Source organism: Macaca thibetana, chromosome 3, assembly GCF_024542745.1.
Source record: "Macaca thibetana thibetana isolate TM-01 chromosome 3, ASM2454274v1, whole genome shotgun sequence".
Lineage (NCBI taxonomy): Eukaryota > Metazoa > Chordata > Mammalia > Primates > Cercopithecidae > Macaca > Macaca thibetana.
Window position 1 is genome coordinate 156,761,628 of NC_065580.1, and position 17,733 is coordinate 156,779,360.

At 40.9% G+C, this 17,733-nt stretch overlaps 1 protein-coding gene across 2 annotated transcripts in view; it reads left to right on the forward strand.

The window, feature by feature from the left end:
* Nucleotides 1-17,733, forward strand: part of DSCAM (DS cell adhesion molecule) — an 861,731-nt gene that overhangs the window by 596,355 nt on the left and 247,643 nt on the right. For both annotated transcript variants that reach the window (XM_050784546.1, XM_050784547.1), the window contains one exon: nt 16,746-16,919. In XM_050784546.1, the coding sequence (XP_050640503.1) occupies nt 16,746-16,919 (174 nt within the window). The remainder of the gene's footprint in view (nt 1-16,745; nt 16,920-17,733) is intronic.

Genomic DNA, 17,733 nt, shown 5'->3' on the forward strand with positions numbered 1-17,733 from the left:
CTTTTAATATGTATTGACAATTTGCCAGCATTTTATTCATTTACACATCTCACCTCAGTTTGCAGTAGTTTCTGTCTCTTATAACCAAACTAATACTGGATATTAGGCTTTTTTTTGACGTTTTCCAATCTGATAGAGAAACATTGTATATTGTTATTTTAATTATTCAAACAATAAATCTCTTTCTTAAGAACAATTTAGCCTTGCTTATGGAACATGTTTTCTTTCATTGCAATGATCACTAAGAGCTCAAGTGCAGCTCCCTTATAAATGACGAAACTGTATAAACAAAACGGATTCAGCTTGTTTCCTTGAGAGATGCAACAGTTTAATTCAGGGGAGGCAGAATTCCAGGTAAATCACTGCAGTTTAAAGGTAGCTATTGTAGAAATGAAACAATCTTTGCTAAATAAAAAACAAAAAAAAAAAAAAAAAACATCATGTCATTACATTTTTGACCTTGGGTCTAGATACACAAAGTCTAAAACATTCAGTTCTCTTTTTGGATTTATTTATTTACATGAACAAATGAGGCCTCTTGTTTAAAAGAGATTTTTTTTTAAAAAGTCAGGGCTTCATTCTGAGGTGGGTCTCACCTGTACTCCCAGAAGTCCATGGCTTAATGCCATTCTCTTGCGTGTATGTCATTTATACTGGAGGGAAAATAGTTTCAGTGGTTGTCCTGAGGACCAGGGCCATCTCCTTGTTACCTGCTGAGAAGCAAAGAGGGACTGCAGATACAAGAGAATAGAGGATGCATCAGCCTGGGGCCTGGCCTGGGCCTCCTTTGCTCTCTCTGGCTGCCCATAGAATCTCTGACCTCCAGGGAATCTTGGTCTGGGAATGTCCAAAGACAAGAGTCAGAGAATGCCTGGGGGTGATGCCGCAGGACAATGGGGAGTAGTCTGCATTTAAAATAGCATTGTCGGCATACCCCAGGAGTAGGGAGTCTGAGGAAAAACTTGAAAGACAGATGAGTCCTGTGCTCCTGTCCTCAGAGAGAGAGCAGTTGGGGCCAGCTAGTTCCCAAGTTGGGGGTGGGGGGTGAGGCCGGGAGGGTGATGCCTGGAACGATCCAGAAACACCAAGGAGGTCATTGCAGCTGTGGCAGAGTTAGTGAAAGGGAGTTCTGGGAGAGGAGACTCCTGCACTGGGTCCCCATCAGTCATTGCAGGGACCTGGCTCTGCCCAAGTCGGGAGTGGGTATGGTGAGCATGAGAGTTGTGATGGTGATACACTCTCTTCAGCTGCTGCTGTGCTGAAGCCAGAAGCTAGGAGGCTAGCTGGGTAATCAGGGAGAGATGGTGTGATCTGCTTCATGCTTTAAAAGGATCACACTAGCATGCCGTTTTGAAAGCAGACTGTGTAGAGGACAGGAATTTCAACTGGAGAGCTGTTTCAAGGCCTTGGCTGGGATGTGGCCAGGACCAGGGTGATGGCAGTGGAGGAGGGACAAATAGTTGGATTCTGAATGTCTTTGAGTGACAGATTTACTATGGGTGTGACAGAAAGCGGGGAATGCCAGGCGATCAGGAGAGTGGAAATGCCTGTGACAGACAGGACAACTCCAGGAGGGCAGCTCTGGGGCTGGGATAAGATCAGCATTTTGGGCTCCTCTCTTTGCAGACACAGCTGTCAATTTCCAGTATAAGCAATGATAAATTTTCTAAATATCCTAGTTTTCACTGAATATTTTCTACATCATCAGGGCTTAGACCCTCTATGTTCTATTCTGCAGCCATATGCCCAACTTTTGCAATTGCCAGTTCTATGTTAGATTGATTTTGTGCTCAGTATGAGTTATTTGACCATAGTGAAGAACATTCCAACCTCTTTCTGGTTTGCAATGGTTTGTTCCTCTTTCTGGTTTGCAAGTTTGTTCCTTACAATGGTTTGTTGCCTTTTTACACCCAAAGGACAGAGTATCTGGTAGGATATTGGTAGCTTACACTGTCTCCTTGGAGGGACCACAGACTGCCTGATTTCCCTGTAGAAGGAACTTAATCTTTTTGATTCTGTGCACCAAAGAGCTGACTTTGAAGTCTGGTAAATTATTATTATTATTATTATTATTATTTTGTGATGGAGTCTCGCTGTGTCACCCAGGCTGGAGTGCCGTGGCACAATCTTGGCTCGTTACAACCTCCACCTCTGGGTTCAAGTGATTCTTCTGCCTCAGCCTACCTAGCAGCAGGGACTACAGCCATGCACCACCACGCCCAGCTAATTTTTGTATTTTTAGTAGAGACAGGGTTTCACCATATTGGTCAGGCTGGTCTCGAACTCCTGACCTCATGATTCACCCACCTTGGCCTCCTAAAGTGCTGGGATTACATGCGTGAGCCACCGCACCTGCCCCAAAGTCTGGTAAATTTTTAGCCTATATTTTGGTGTTTTCCATTTGGGGTGAATTTTCCCATAGATGTGGTACATCTATTTAATATGTAAATTCAGGTTATTTTTTAAAATATTTTTCCCATGAATTGTATATCTAAGTATTTGTTCTCTTCCCTGCTTTCATTTTCTTCTTCAGAGTCTCTGATTGTGGTTCCATATGATTGCCACCTATTCTCTGTAGCTGTCATTTTCTCTCTGCTTTTTTAACTCATTGATTTCCATTTTAATTTGTTCTATATTTTTCCATTTCTATTCTCCGTGTCTTTTCCCCAGCAAGGTCTGTTCTTCCTTGTGACCGCTCTGGTTCTGCCTTCACTGCTGTGAATTTATATCTTTTCTCCTTCTTTCTCTCCAGCTCTGCCAGCTCACAGTTTACCCTTCTTCAGCCATGGCTTAATAGACAAGTGACTGTTTTATTCACAGTCTTCATCTAAGTCATGACACCTGGTTTCTTGTTCTGTTTCTTTCTTCTGTTTTGCTTATTGTTTTCTTTGCTAGATCTTGGCTTCCTTTTGAATACAGTAGCCCCAAGACCCCCAGGGGATGACTGAACCATGGAGAGCACCAAACCCTACATATACTGTGCACTTTCCTACACATGCATACCCCTGATAAAGTTTAATTTATAAATCAGGCACAGTAAGAGATTAACAAAAATCATGAGTACTAGAATAACATTATTATTACAATGTCCTGTAATAAAAGCTATGTGAATGTGCTCCCTCTCTCTCTCTCTTAAAATATCTTATGAGGCTATACTCATCTATTTTCAGACTGTAGTTGACCTCAGGTAGCTTAAACCATGGAAAGTGAAAATGCGGATGAGGGGAAACCACTGTACTTACATTTGAAGAAAATCCGTGTCCCCAGAAAAAGATTGTTTTGGGCAAATGCCTGATTCCTCAGCTCACCCTACTTCTAAGATTCTAAGCCACATCAGGCCTGGGGAAGCGCCCACCCACACCCGGCCTGTGCACACTGTTTTCACTGATGGAGGCTTTGCCCTCACCTGTGACCCACTCTGCTGGGGCTTGCTGAAGTTGACAGTGGTGGCCCTGGTTCCATCGTCTTCCTGCATGCTCTTCTGCTCAGTTACCCTGTTGGTTACCCATTTACCCATTCTGTAGTTGGAAGTTGAGCTATTTTCTAATTTCATAGGAAATAGAGGTTGTATTTGTCTAGGCTTTGCTCTCCCATTTGCTTTCATGTTGTTCCCAGGAAGAGAAGAAGAAATGCTGGTTTATGCCTCCATCTTCAAATATGAAATTCTATTGTTTATATACAAAGGTTCATTGAATTTGGACTTGATTTTAGTAAAATAAGTAAAGTAGGAATCTAGGAGGAGGAGTATAAATCATCAGGAGACTGGGCTATAAGTTCAAACCCCAGCCACAACACAACACTGTCTGGTTGCGTGACTGCATGTAAATTACCTACCCCATATGAACCACAGCATCCTTGCATCTGAAACAGATACAATAAGGGGATAAATGTGATGATTTAGTAAGGTGACTCATAGAAAGCATTTATTATGGCTTCTGGCACATAGCCATTAGTCAATACGTATTAGCTATTATTAATATCATTATTGTCATTATCATGAACTTACATGGTTAGCCATTTGTCCTAAAACCATTTGTTGAAGAGCTCAAACTTTTTCATTTGTGATGCTTTATTGTCTAAGGGGAAAATGTGAATACTGGAGTCTGTGTTTCAGCCTTTTCTCTGTTACACTGAACTGCCTGTTCAGCACCACACGTATTAGAAGTTTATCTCTTTCTATTTTAATATCTGTTTTGACACTACTCCCCTTGTGACTTTTATTTTTCAAAAATGTCCTTGCTTTTTTGGCATGCATTTTTGTTTGCTTGTTCCTTCTAGATGAATATTAAGATAACTTTGTCAAGTTTCAAAAACATCTGGAAAATTTGGAGGATCATAAATTTAAAGCTTAACATGAAGAATGTTGATGTCGTTAGAATATTGAGTCTTCCCAGCCAATACCATGGATAGTCCTTTCATGTATCCAAGTTTTTCTTTTATGAACATTAATAATTTTATTGCATTCTTTCCATTTGTCAGTAGTAGTGAATTTTTTATAAGCTACAGCATCTGGTTTTCTTTAGTCCTCCTTGGTTTTCTGGGTGGAAAAGGGTCAAGGTCTGTCTACAGCCAGTCTTTGTTGAGCTTGTCCTTATGTAGCTGTCCACAGCTCGCTCTTCTCCCAGCAAGGGTGATGCTGTTCTGAATTTAGAGGAGTTTCTATTTCCCCACTCTGTAGCTCATACACAGGGCTGCAATGGGAGTGTGACCCTATTTCTTCCTGTCTCTCTCAAGACTGGCTTCCCCCCCTGCCCCTTTTCCTGTGACCTTTCTACTCACCGTAGTTTCTCCAACTCCATATTTCCCTGGAGGCTCCAGAGAATCCACCGCTAGTTGGTGCACGCACAGTTTTACTTTTGCTACTCCTTCTCCTACTGTCCCCAGACAAGCTGCTGGAGGCTGTCACTTCTGCACTCACTAAACACAGTCCCCCAGAGGGTCTGGCTATCCCTTACCACTAAGGCCCTAAAAGTACCCTCTTCTGCTCGATGTCAACCCACCTGCAGAAATCTTCCCCTGTGGTTATAGACTCTAATCAAAGGGGGCCAAAGGAACTTGATTATTTTGTTGAGAGATTCATAGCAATAAAACTAGGCATTCCAGACAGTTAACTAAATGTTTCCATGCAAGATGGAGGGGGAAACACATGCTGTGCTCAATACTGGCCAGACTGCTCAAGTGACCCTCTCTGGAGTCCCCTCCTACTTCAGAGGGGTGCCCTGGAATGGCTCACCTTGATCCTGCCCACAACTTCCCTCCCAAGGTCTAGGGGACATCCCTGGGACCTTCTGTAGCCCTCAAGACCTATGTCTCAGAAGACCATGAGAAATATGAGGGAAAGGACAAGCTCAAGCAGGTTAATTCTAGAGCAGGTTTTCTGTCAACACCAGTTTCAGACCTCCTCGGTGAGATGAACAAGGCAATCTCTTCCTTAGCAGTCAAGAGAGGGCTCACACTGCAGATCACACTGCAGATCACCTATGGATCACACTGCGGATCACACTGCAGATCACCTGTGGATCACCTGAAGATCACACTGTAGATCACACTGTAGATCACATTGCAGATCACACCATGGATCACACTGTGGATGACACTGCAGATCACACTGCAGATCACACTGCAGACCAGACTACATATCTCACTGCAGATACCTTCAGATCACACTGCAGATCACACCGTAGATCACACTGTGGATGACACTGCAGATCATACTGCAGACCAGACTGCAGATCTCACTGCAGATACCTTCAGGTCACACTGCAGATCACACCGTAGATCGCACTGTGGATGACACTGCAGACCAGACTGCAGATCTCACCGCAGATACCTTCAGGTCACACTGTAGATCACACTGCGGATCACACTGTGGATCACACTGCAGGTCACACTGCAGATCACACTGAGGATGATACTTCAGATTACCTGTGGATCACACTGTGGATCATGCTGCAGATCTGACTGCAGATACCTTCAGATCACACAGCAGATCGCACTGCAGGTCACACTGCGGATCACCTGCAGATCACACCATGGACCACACTGCAGATCACACTGCAGGTCACACTGTGGATCACACTGCACATTACCTGCTGATCACACTGCAGATCATCCTGCAGAACACACTGCGGATCACACTGTGGAGTACACTGAGGATCACACTGCAGATGACACTGTGGATTACACTGAGGATCACCTGCAGATCACACTGTGGATTACACTGAGGATCACACTGCAGATGACACTGAGGATCACACTGCAGATGACACTGCAGATCACACTGTGGATTACACTGAGGATCACACTGCAGATCACACTGTGGATTACACTGTGGATCACACTGCAGATGACACTGTGGATTACACTGAGGATCACACTGCAGATCACACTGTGGAGTACACTGAGGATCACACTGCAGATCACACTGCGGAGTACACTGAGGATCACACTGCAGATCACACTGTGGATTACACTGAGGATCACCTGCAGATCACACTGCAGATCACACTGTGGATCACACTGCAGATCACACTGTGGATCACACTGCAGATCACACTGTGGATTACACTGTGGGTCACACTGCAGATCACACTGTGGAACACACTGGAGATCACACATTCCAAAGATAAGTCTGGAAAGGAGAAAATTATCAAGAGACAGAAATTTTCTTAAATAAAATTCTCTTTTGTTTTTCCTCTGGGAGAGCAGGGGATTTATATTAAAATAGCTCATTGTGGGGGGGTATGTTCATAGACCCCAGTTGGGATGCTACTGGGTTCTTAGGTCCTCCAAGGCTCCTCCCCAAGTTCTGGTCCATTTGCCCTGCTCTATATGCCCTTGCATGTTTCACTCTGCCCCACCCTTGTGCTTGAGTGCCCCTGGGTTCAGTGTCCAAGGTGCTTCGTCTCATTCTTTTTTTGCCCTTGCTGCCACTCACTCTGACCTTGAATGCCAGTTCCACAGGCTTTGCTCAGACAAATGTCTCTTTTGCATTCCTGTTCTGGGAAATTGGGTCTCTGCATTGTCTCTGACCCTTGTCTTGTTCATCTCCTTGGGACCAGTCCCTATAATCCTGACCCTATGTTAATCCTCTTAGTGTAGATCAGCAGAATAAAACTTCTGACCACAAGCCTGACCTGGTGGAGGCTGCTGCCCTCCCACTGTCCCACCCATGCCTGTGCATCTGCAGACCATTCAGTGCTCTCACCATGCCCACTCCTAGACTCACCATTTGTCCTGCTCTGTACTGTTTAGAGCACCCCAAGCCTCCACATCCATGGTTTTGACCTCTTCCATGTCCTTGGTTTCCTGGAACAGCAGTGACTGCCTGTTCTACACCAGTGCATTCCTCTGATCCAGACTATCAGGTCCCGGCTCTCACCTAGTGCCCCCTATTTCCAATTATGTGGTAAGATGCATATATTCAATTAATATGGGGAAATAATTCAAATAATCTAAAAAGGAGAAGGAGGCAATATCTTTCTATGGCACACATGGTAAAAATAAAGCCAAGTTCAAACTCCAGTGTGGATCCCTCATGCACAACAAAAGGAGCTCTGCTTATGTGTTCCCCAAGAAGAGACAAGGGGCCTCACAAAGAAATAATGAGTTTTAAAAACAGGTTGTAAGCTGAACAGAGAAAGTGAGTGTTCCACGTATTGTTTTATTTTCTTCCTTTGATGGTAGGGAAACACTTAGCAGAGCAGGAAACCTTCTGCCTCCCTCTGTGCTACCCTAATCAGCATCTCAGTGGCGCCGGGAGCTGCTGCAGGACCTCTGCAGGGTCCTCACCTAAGGAAGTGTAATTCCCCTAAGTCTTGGTGGAGCCACCAGGACTGTCAACCCCAAGGCCCATCTTGCTCTTCCTTTATTTTTTCAGCACTCCTCCATCTTTCTTCCTTATTTATATCCCAGGAAACTTTCTAGAAGCCTTCTTCTGGGTATAGGCAGCCATAGTGAGGACAAATGCTCGGGGAGCTCTTGCTCCAGGGAAATGGTGGCTGGAGACCTTGAATGGTAGACACAGCTGCAGGGCTCCTCCCAGGAGCAAGGCAAAGCCCTGGTGGCATCTGCGTAATTGAGCTACCTCAACCACCTCCAATATCATGTGACCCCTTGACGAGTGCTGAATCCTGTTCAGTTCACAGCTCAGTTTTCTGATAAGTGAATGAAGGGTCAATGTTTCATCTGGCTGATAAAAAAGGATTCTTGCGTATTAGTTACATAATTCCTTATTAGTTACAGAATTAGACATTGAAGTGCTAGTGGACTAGCAAGTTGTAACAAATCCTGATTACGCACTAATCTAGACCATGACATTTCCATTGTTTTCAGCAGATAGCCTCAACATAGAAATGAAGGCATTAAGGAAAGATAACTGGATCGCACAGTGGACACAATTATGTGCACATTTACAAAAGAAGTAACCTGGATGGTGTCTCAGTTAGGGTGTGGTGTGTTATCAAGAAGGGATTTAATAACGGGAATTAGAGGCGTGCAAAATCTGTTGAATCATTGGACAAACTGACTGGCCCTTTAAGCACTTGAGCAGTGTAGGAACTATGAGATGCTCCTCCCATCACTGCTAACAGCTGCCTCTAGTGCTCAAGCAGTGATTTGTAGAAGTTATCCCACAGGCAGCCATAAACCTAATGTTTGGGGTTGACCCATGTATCAATTTGCTGCTTCTAAAGCAAAATAATGGCTTTTCCACCCTTGCACCTTCCAAATTGTTTTTAAGTGCCTCTCACTGGTAAAATGTAAACCGGAATCTAGTAACAAAGGAGCCAGGGAATGTGGTCTTCAGGCTTTCAAACCCTGCAATTTAGGGTAGAGATTAGAGGGAAAGTGGTAGTTCTAAAGATCAGCATACACCATCTGACACAAACTTTCAGTGACATAAATATTACCTGCACGGTTGTGGAAGCTGCTTTCTCAGGGATTGGAAACATCTCTGCAGCCTGAAAACAAGCCAGTAGTGTCTCAGGACTGTGCCTTTGTTCACTTCTGGATTCTTCTTTGTAACGGAACTCTTCAGCACTCCTCCACTGAATTCTCTTTCCATTGCGACCTCTATCTTTTTACCCAATGACTTCCTACAATCCCCCAACTCTTCTCAGAGAAGGAAGCCCCCCTTCCTAAAGGAGAAAAACAAATTCATTCTTGAGGAAAACACCACTCTCTCCATAAGGATGAAAGGGATTTTGTTTGACTCCTTGGTGAGAAGAAAGAACAGCTTACAGCCTGACCATTGGTGTGCAAATCATAGAGTCTAAAGAGACCTCCTTTAGGTCCTGCGACTGAAGAGTCCTAAGAGGACCTCTCTGGATGAGCTAATTGACCAAGCTCTCATAGTCCTTTTATGCAGGCGTTTATACCCACATTCTTACAATCTTGTTTTGCTTTATGTGCACAACAATCCTACATCATATGTAAAGGGATTATTCTCCTCATTCATATATGATGAAATTAAGGATGCAGAGAAAAGCCACTTGCTTTAAGGCACGGGTAGTTTTAGAGAGCATGAGAACCCAACCCTTTTGGCTTTTAGCCAAGTGCCTTCTCTACAGACCAGCAAAGACCTAACAGTGAAATAAAATTTTAAAAAAAAATGAAACAATTTTCTTATTTGCTGCTGCCTTCAAATTGAGCTCATTTGGTGACAATCAGCCAATCTTTTTCCACTGTCCCCATAGCATCAGTCCCTGGGAACACAGCTAGGCATACCTTTGCAATTAAATAAGAAAGGTGACCCACTGTTAATATAACTAGCAATTCAGCATGTGCCTTACATATTGCTTTAGCATTTTATTTTCATGTAACGGAGCATTGAAATTGTCCCCACTTGACCCCTGCTAGTCACAGAAAATTGACAGTGTTTTAATTAATGACTGCTGGTTGCGGCATTGTATCTTCTAGCTAATTACCTAAAGTGCTTACCTTGTCCTAAGAAGATTGCAGGATTTTACATATTGATGCAGTGGGTTAAATTTTGCTCTTTAGAATAAAGATGAATCTGAAGTAGATGACTGATAAGTTATTCTGTCAAACCCCCAGTCCACTTCCCTCAAATTAAACAAACGCTAACCCTTGGAACTGCAGTCCTCATAGTAGACGAATTGGTTGGCAGTGTGTTCACTATTATTCCGTTTAGTAACCACAATTAGATCTTTAGATGCAATAACCCTTCAACTTAGGTTCATTTTTCTGATGAAGAAAAGATTTAATGTTTTCTTAAATGCATTTGAGACTTTATTTCTGCCTTCTTTAGGACCTTTTAGTAATAAAGAGGCTTACCTCAGTCTAGCTAAGAATTAACAGATCATCCTTTTCTGCTATTTAATTGAGACAACTTAGCATTGTAGTTAATTTTATGTTGTGATTCTTTAATATAAATGTTTCAACTATTACAAGCATTTTTCAGGTGAAAATTATTTAAGAAAAGGAAAAAAATGTGTTGTTGACATAGATATTCATGTAAATTTTTCAAACCATACCAGCACTTTGTTTGATTTTCAGTTTCTTAAATACAGTTTTATATAATTTAAAATTTTTAGATTACCTATCTTATGGTTATATTTTTTCAATCCTATATTTGGTTGAATTTTCAGGTTGTTTGTATTGGACTGCATCTACTCTCAATTTACAGTCAACTTTGAGAAAGACATCAGTAGCCTTTACTGATTTTCAAAGTGTGTTACAAATTTAAGCACTTAAATAGAAGTGGAAGGCTTTTTCCTTAATTTTAACTTCCAATAAATCTATTATCCTTACACTAATGAATGCAATATCTACAAGAAGTAATTTGATAATTTATAAAAACCAAATTCTTTAAAAATGCAGTGTAATTTTACAGGAGAAAAAAGCATATAATTATCTCAATATATGATTAAAAGGTAGCTAATAATATTCAACATCCTATTGTGATTAAAGCAACAAGAACAAAAAAAGAGTTTTGTAAAATAATTACATAGAAACACTTCCTTATAACCTAACGTGCTTTGGAAAATGAAGAAAAAGACAAAAGCTCAGTAGAAAAATGGGTAAGGGATATAAATAGGCTGTTTACCAAAGAAAAATACAGATGACCAATACATTCATGATGTTCAAAATTATCTATAAAGAAAAACAAACAAAAAAATACAAAAAATATGTCAAAATGTGCAAATTGAAATAGTGATGTATAGTATTGATGAAGATTTAAAAGATTAATAGCATACATGTTTGAGGAAAAAATTAACCCTCAGCTAGCACTGAATGAGGTAACAGTACGGTTTTAAGGCAGTTTATTGTAAATATGGCAATATATTTTAAGATTTGAAGATGCATCACCTTTGGTCCAAAATTCTTCTCCCTGAGTTAGGCATACAGATTGCCTACCACTATATATTTCTCTCTACTGATGGACTGATTGATGAATGGAGACATTCACTGCAACATGGTCCCTATTCTTGTGGAATGGGAAAGACAGAGAGCTATATAATCTTAAAATTATTAAATAATTAAAAACAGAATGTTAAAAAGCACAAAGTTGTTTGCTTACTATGAGCCTTACCAATACATAGTTCAAGAACTTTAGTCTTTCTACCATCCTACGATGAAGATTCTATTATTATTTCCATTTTACAAGTTAAGAAGCTGAAATGTAACTTACCTAATTTTACATATATGTTAGGAATCTATGACTGTGTAACAAATTATCCCAATTTAGTGGCTTAAGATGATACACATTTAATAGCTTCCCATTTCTGTAGGTCTGGAATGCATGTGTGGCTTAGCTGAGACCTCTGGTTCCTGGTCTCCCCAACACTGAAGCCAAGGGATTGGCTGGGATGCGGTCATTTCAGAGCTTAGCTGTGGGAGGATCTTGTCCCAAGCTCACTCCTGTGATGGTTGATATGCTTTAGTTTCTCGACCACCCCCAGTTCCTTCCCATGGGAGCCTCTCCACGGAGCAGCTCACAACATGGCAGCTGGAATTCCCCAGAGTTAGGACTGAAGGGGAGGGAGAAAGGAAGGAGAAAAAGATCTTTCCATTGATCTTTTTAGCCATAGATCCTCACCCAGTATCTGTCACAGTACAGGTGCTCAGTAATCAATAAAATCAATTTGCATAAAAACAAAAGATACATTATTTTATGTTGAGAAAATATTAGAAAGTCCATAATCCCTCCGAAGGCATTTACTTTTTTACTGTTTGAATTTTTGACAAAAAAAAATCAGATTCCCTAATCTAAAATTCTCATGCTTTAAATCTCAACAAGTAAACTATTAAATAGCTTTTGTTAATTATTTTTCAAAATCAACCAGTCATATACTGATGTATTTATTTTTTCTCAAGCATTTGAGGCCAAGCACAATGGCTCATGCCTGTTATCCCAACACTTTGGGAGGCTAAAGTGGAAGGATCAATTGTGGCCAAGAGTTTCAGACAGTCTGAGCAACATAGCAAGACCCCATCTTTACAAAAAAATTTTAAAAGCTTAGCAGGGTGTGGTGATGTCTGCCTGTATTGTAGTCCCAGCTACTTGGGAAGCTGAGGTGGGAAGATTGCTTGAACCCAGGAGTTTGAGGCCACAGTGAGCTATGATGCTATCACTGCCCTCCAACCTGGGCAATAGAGCAAGACCCTGTCTCAAAAAAAAAAAAAAAAAAAAAAAAGGCACCAAAATCTTCTGTGAACTTTCATATGAATTAAGTTTTTTTTTTTTTTTTTTTTTTAATTATTATACTTTAAGTTCTGGGATACATGTGCAGAACGTGCAGGTTTGTTACATGTGCCATGGTGGTTTGCTGTACCCATCAACCTGTCATGTAGGTTTTAAGCCCTGGATACATTAGGTATTTGTCCTAATGCTCTCCCTCCCTTTGCCCCACTCCCTCACAGAGCCCAGTATGTGATGTTCCCGTCCCTGTGTCCATGTGTTCTCATTGTTCAACACCCACTTATGAGTGAGAACATGCAGTGTTTGGTTTTCTGTTCCTGTGTTAGTTTGCTGAGAATGATGGTTTCCAGCTTCATCCATATCCCTGCAAAGGACATGAACTCATTCTATTTTATGGCTGTATAGTATTCCATGGTATATATGTGCCACATTTTCTTTATCCAGTTTATCATTGATGGGCATTTGGGTTGGTTCCAAGTCTTTGCTATTGTAAATAGTGCAGCAATAAACATACATGTGCATGTGTCTTTATAGTAAAATGATTTATAATCCTTTGGGTATATACCCAGTAATGGGATTGCTGGGTCAAATGGTATTCCTGGTTCTAGATCCTTGAGGAATCGCCCCATTGTCTTCCACAATGGTCGAACTAATTTACACTCCCACTAACAGTGTGAAAGCATTCCTATTTCTCCACATCCTTTCCAGCATCTATTGTTTCCTCACTTTTTGATGATCACCATTATAACCGGCATGAGATGGTATCTCATTCTAGTTTTGATTTGCATTTCTCTAATGACCAGTGATGATGAGCTTTTTTTCATATTTCTTTGCCGTGTAAATGTCTCACATGAATTAAGTTTTAAATTATATTATACAAGTTGCTGGTATAATTCTGAATTTTGTACATTTGGTAATTTATTTCCAAGGAGGGAGCAGATTTAGGGATAAAAACGGTTGTCCTTTTAGTCTCACTTTATAAAATATTCATTAGCTCAAGTGAGGAAAGCAACATATTGAAGAGATAATAAAATACTGTTATGTTTTAAAAATGTTTTTGTCCCTGACTTTGAATTCCTTATGAAAAGAAGAATTTTAAGAACATTTTCTACTTATAACCATTTTATGAAAATTCATATTTTATGTATGTAATAAAGAACTAATGCAAACATGTGAGTTTTGTTAGTAGATGCTCCACCTTCTAAATGTACAATTATCCTATATTTACATTTCTCTCAATTACCTTTAAATCAGATATCAGAAAACTGTGGGCCACAATTCAAATTCGGCCCACAACCTGTTTTTGCTTTTGTAAGTAAGTATTTTAGGCTATCTTATTTCCTCATAATGATCACCAACATTTATCACTATATGCTAGGACAAAGATCAATTCTTCTCAGATTCAGTATTTTTGAAGACTCCTTCATCTCTTCCTCCTTCCCTTCCTCCTTCTCCTCCCTTTCCTCTTCCTCTTCCACTTGTTTTAGAGACAAAGTCTCACTGTCACCCAGGCTAGATAGAGTACAGTGGAGCTCACTGTAACCTCAAACCCACCTCAGCCTCCCAGTGCATTGGGAGTAGCTGAGACTACAGGCATGACCTAACATGTCCAGCTAATTTTTAAAATTTTTTATAGAAATGGGGTCTCACCCCATGACTCTGGCTGGTCTCAAACTCCTAGTCTCAAGCCATGCCCCCACTCTGGTCTCCCAGAGTGCTGGGATTACAGGTGTGAGCTATCATGGCCTGCCAATAAGTTGTTATGAAGCACAATCATGCTATTTCGTTTCTGTATTTTCTATGGCTACTTTCATGATTCAGTGGCAGAGATGAGTACTTGCGATAGAGACTGTATGACCTGCTGAGTTTAAAATATTTACTCTCTGGCCTTCACAGAAAAAGATTACCAACCTCTTTCTGAAAATGTTAAGCATTTTTATTCATGAACATGGTATAACTCTCTAATTATTTAGGTCTTATTTGGTTCTCAATGACTTTTACAATTTTCAGTGGGTTGGTCTTGCACATATTTTGTTAAATTTATTCTAAATATTTCATGTTTTTTGCCAATGTATTTTCTTTTTAATTTTTATTCCCAATTGGTTGTTACTATTATATGTAAATGAAATTGACATTAATTTTTGTATATCGACTTTTACAATTTTCAGTGGGTTGGTCTTGTACATATTTTGTTAAATTTATTCTAAATATTTCATGTTTTTTGCCAATATATTTTCTTTTTAATTTTTATTCCCAATTGGTTGTTACTATTATATGTAAATGAAATTGACATTAATTTTTGTATATCGACGTTGTGTCCCATGACTTTGCTAAACTCATAGTTATAGCAACTTTTTTGTTTACACTTTTTGATTATGTAGAAAATAATGTTATCTGTCAGTAAAATTGATATTCTTATCAGTCTACATTCATGTAATTTCATTTTTCTTTTTTTTTTTTTTTTTTTTTTTGAGACGGAGTCTCGCTCTATTGCCTAGGCTGGAGTGCAGTGGCACGATCTCGGCTCACTGCATCCTCTGCCTCCCAGGTTCAAGCTCAAGCAGTTCTCTGCCTCAGCCTCTCAAGTAGCTGGGATTAGCAGGAGAGTCCCTTGAACCCAGGAGGTGGAGGTTGCAGTGAGCTAAGATTGTGCCACTGCACTCCAGCCTGGGTGAGAGAGCGAGACTCCATCTCAAAAAAAAAAAAAAAAAATTTCAGGTTATCATATGTCCCTTCTAGCAGTTCCATTTTGATGGGAACCACCTGTTGCAGGGATTCTACTTGATCTCCTTATTCAGTGTGAAAGGTCCCCTTAGGAACATTATCAGTTTCTCTCGTTTCTTCAGTGGGGCTAGAGACCAGTTGCTGAGAAATCTAAACCAGAAACATGGGAAAGGAAGGCACAGCCACAGTCTCTGCCATTGTGAGCTCAAGTGAGACCAATATACAAGCTGTCATTAGGGTGTGGAGACAGCAGGAGAAAGTATCTTCCCTTCTCCTGTCCTCAGATGCAAATTCTGAAGTTTCCTGCTTAAGGCCTGCGGAGATGGCTGACCTGTTCAGCTCCCATGTAGGTTCTTGGGTCAGGGAGTTAGCAGCTTCTCTCTAGAACACATCCTTGGCCCAAATGTTGAGCTTCCTCCAGGAAGATGCTCACCCCAGAGCTTTCCCCTCAAGTCCCCAGACACTCAGGCCAGAGAAGAAAAATGCCCTGGGAGAATCTTTCAGGGCCTGAATCCCATTCTTCCATCCCACCCAACTCCTCCAGGCCAGAAGCAGGCAGCATGGCAGGTTCATCCAAATCACCATCTTCCCAGAACTCTTCTAGGACCTTCGTAGTCTGTTTCATTATTGCTAAAATCCTTTTTTTTACATAGTTGTGTATAAATCCTTCATATGAATTGTATCACAGTCATTATAACAGCATATCATATCTGTGCCATTTCCTCCTTGCATGGAAACCCTCTGAGGAGAGTGGCATTTTAATTCTGTGCTGTCTTACTGCACTAACCTGATGTATTTATTTAAATAACATTAAATGATATTAACAGTGTGTTGTGTTTCTGGACCAGAATATAACCACCCTTAAAGAAAAACCTGCAGTATTCCTATTCTCTTTGTAGCCTCAGACATGTGCAGTGAGCAAAGACTTCAAATGCCATGTCCCTGGAGCACTCCTTGTTTACATTCATATTAAGTCCCTGGGAACACAAGGAATTTATTTAGCACCGTGAGAGTTGTCTGCTTCTGTGGTTGTTCTACTGTGATTTCTTTGAATAATTTATCAGCTACTTAACACTCATCAAATTTGGCTTTTTATGTAGAAACTATCTGTAAGTTCTGTTAGTTTTTTATCTCAGAGTCTGAAATACTGTCATTCCAAATAAATGCTTTTCTCTCTAAACAAGAATTTTAATATTGGAGGAAAGAAAGAAAAACCTGGTGTATCCCGTGACTGCCTTATGGGATCTGTGTGAAGTGTCTGGTGCTTCTCTTTATGAGTCTGGGTGTACTTGAACTCATTGTCTTCCCATACGTACTCACGTTTGCATCATTGCTCCTCTTTCTTTTTCTGTCTCAGGTGCTGGGGTTCCCCAGTTCCAGCCAATTGCCCTAAATGGCCGAATCCAAGTTCTCAGCAATGGGTCGTTGCTGATCAAGCATGTCGTGGAGGAAGACAGTGGCTACTACCTCTGCAAGGTCAGCAACGATGTGGGCGCAGACGTCAGCAAGTCCATGTACCTCACGGTTAAAAGTAAGAGAGAAGAAATGCTTCGTTTTATCTAGTTTAAATGCATAGGTCTTTGGGGGCTGCCATTTTCAATTGTCTCCATGCATACCTGTTTAAAATCAACACAAAAGGAGACCCATTGGTGTGATATATCTGGGTTTAAAGTTTTGTTGTTCTGGAAACATGATTGAAGAAGATGGTAAACATCCAGCCAATTGTTGACAGCATGCCCAGGGCCCCTTGTGTGTGGAGCATGAGCCACATTCTTCTCTCTCTTTGGTTCTCACAGCCATTGGTATGGGCTCTGGGCAACCTAGCAGATGAGTAGGTCTTTGCCTTTAACACCCACATTGCTACCCTGTTGATTTTCCTGTGGAAAAACCTAATACGTGGTCTCAGATGTGCTCTTTACAAAGCCTTTTGTCATGCTTTTTGTTATTTGCAAGCTGGGTTGTCCATGGATTTCCTTTTAAGGACCATTTTAAAATCAAGTGACTAGTAAACAACTACACAACAGAAATGTCTAGGACTAGGCTTAATGCTGGCGCTGCTGGCCCAATATATACAAAAAGGTGCTTTATAATGAAATTATTTTCATACATTGGTCACTGGCAACCAAGGAAAGGATATAAAGTGAACCAGTTTTACTGATTCATGCTTATTAAGATGGTGCATCTTAGTTTACAGTGAATGGCTTATGCCCATTTGTGTAATTTTCCATTGAATGAACTGTGATTTCTTCTTGATTACAAGGCTTTATTCAGACTCCCCTCTCATTTTTTTTTTTTTTCTGAGGCAGAGGTTCACTCTGTTGCCCAGGCTGGAGTGCAGTGGCGCC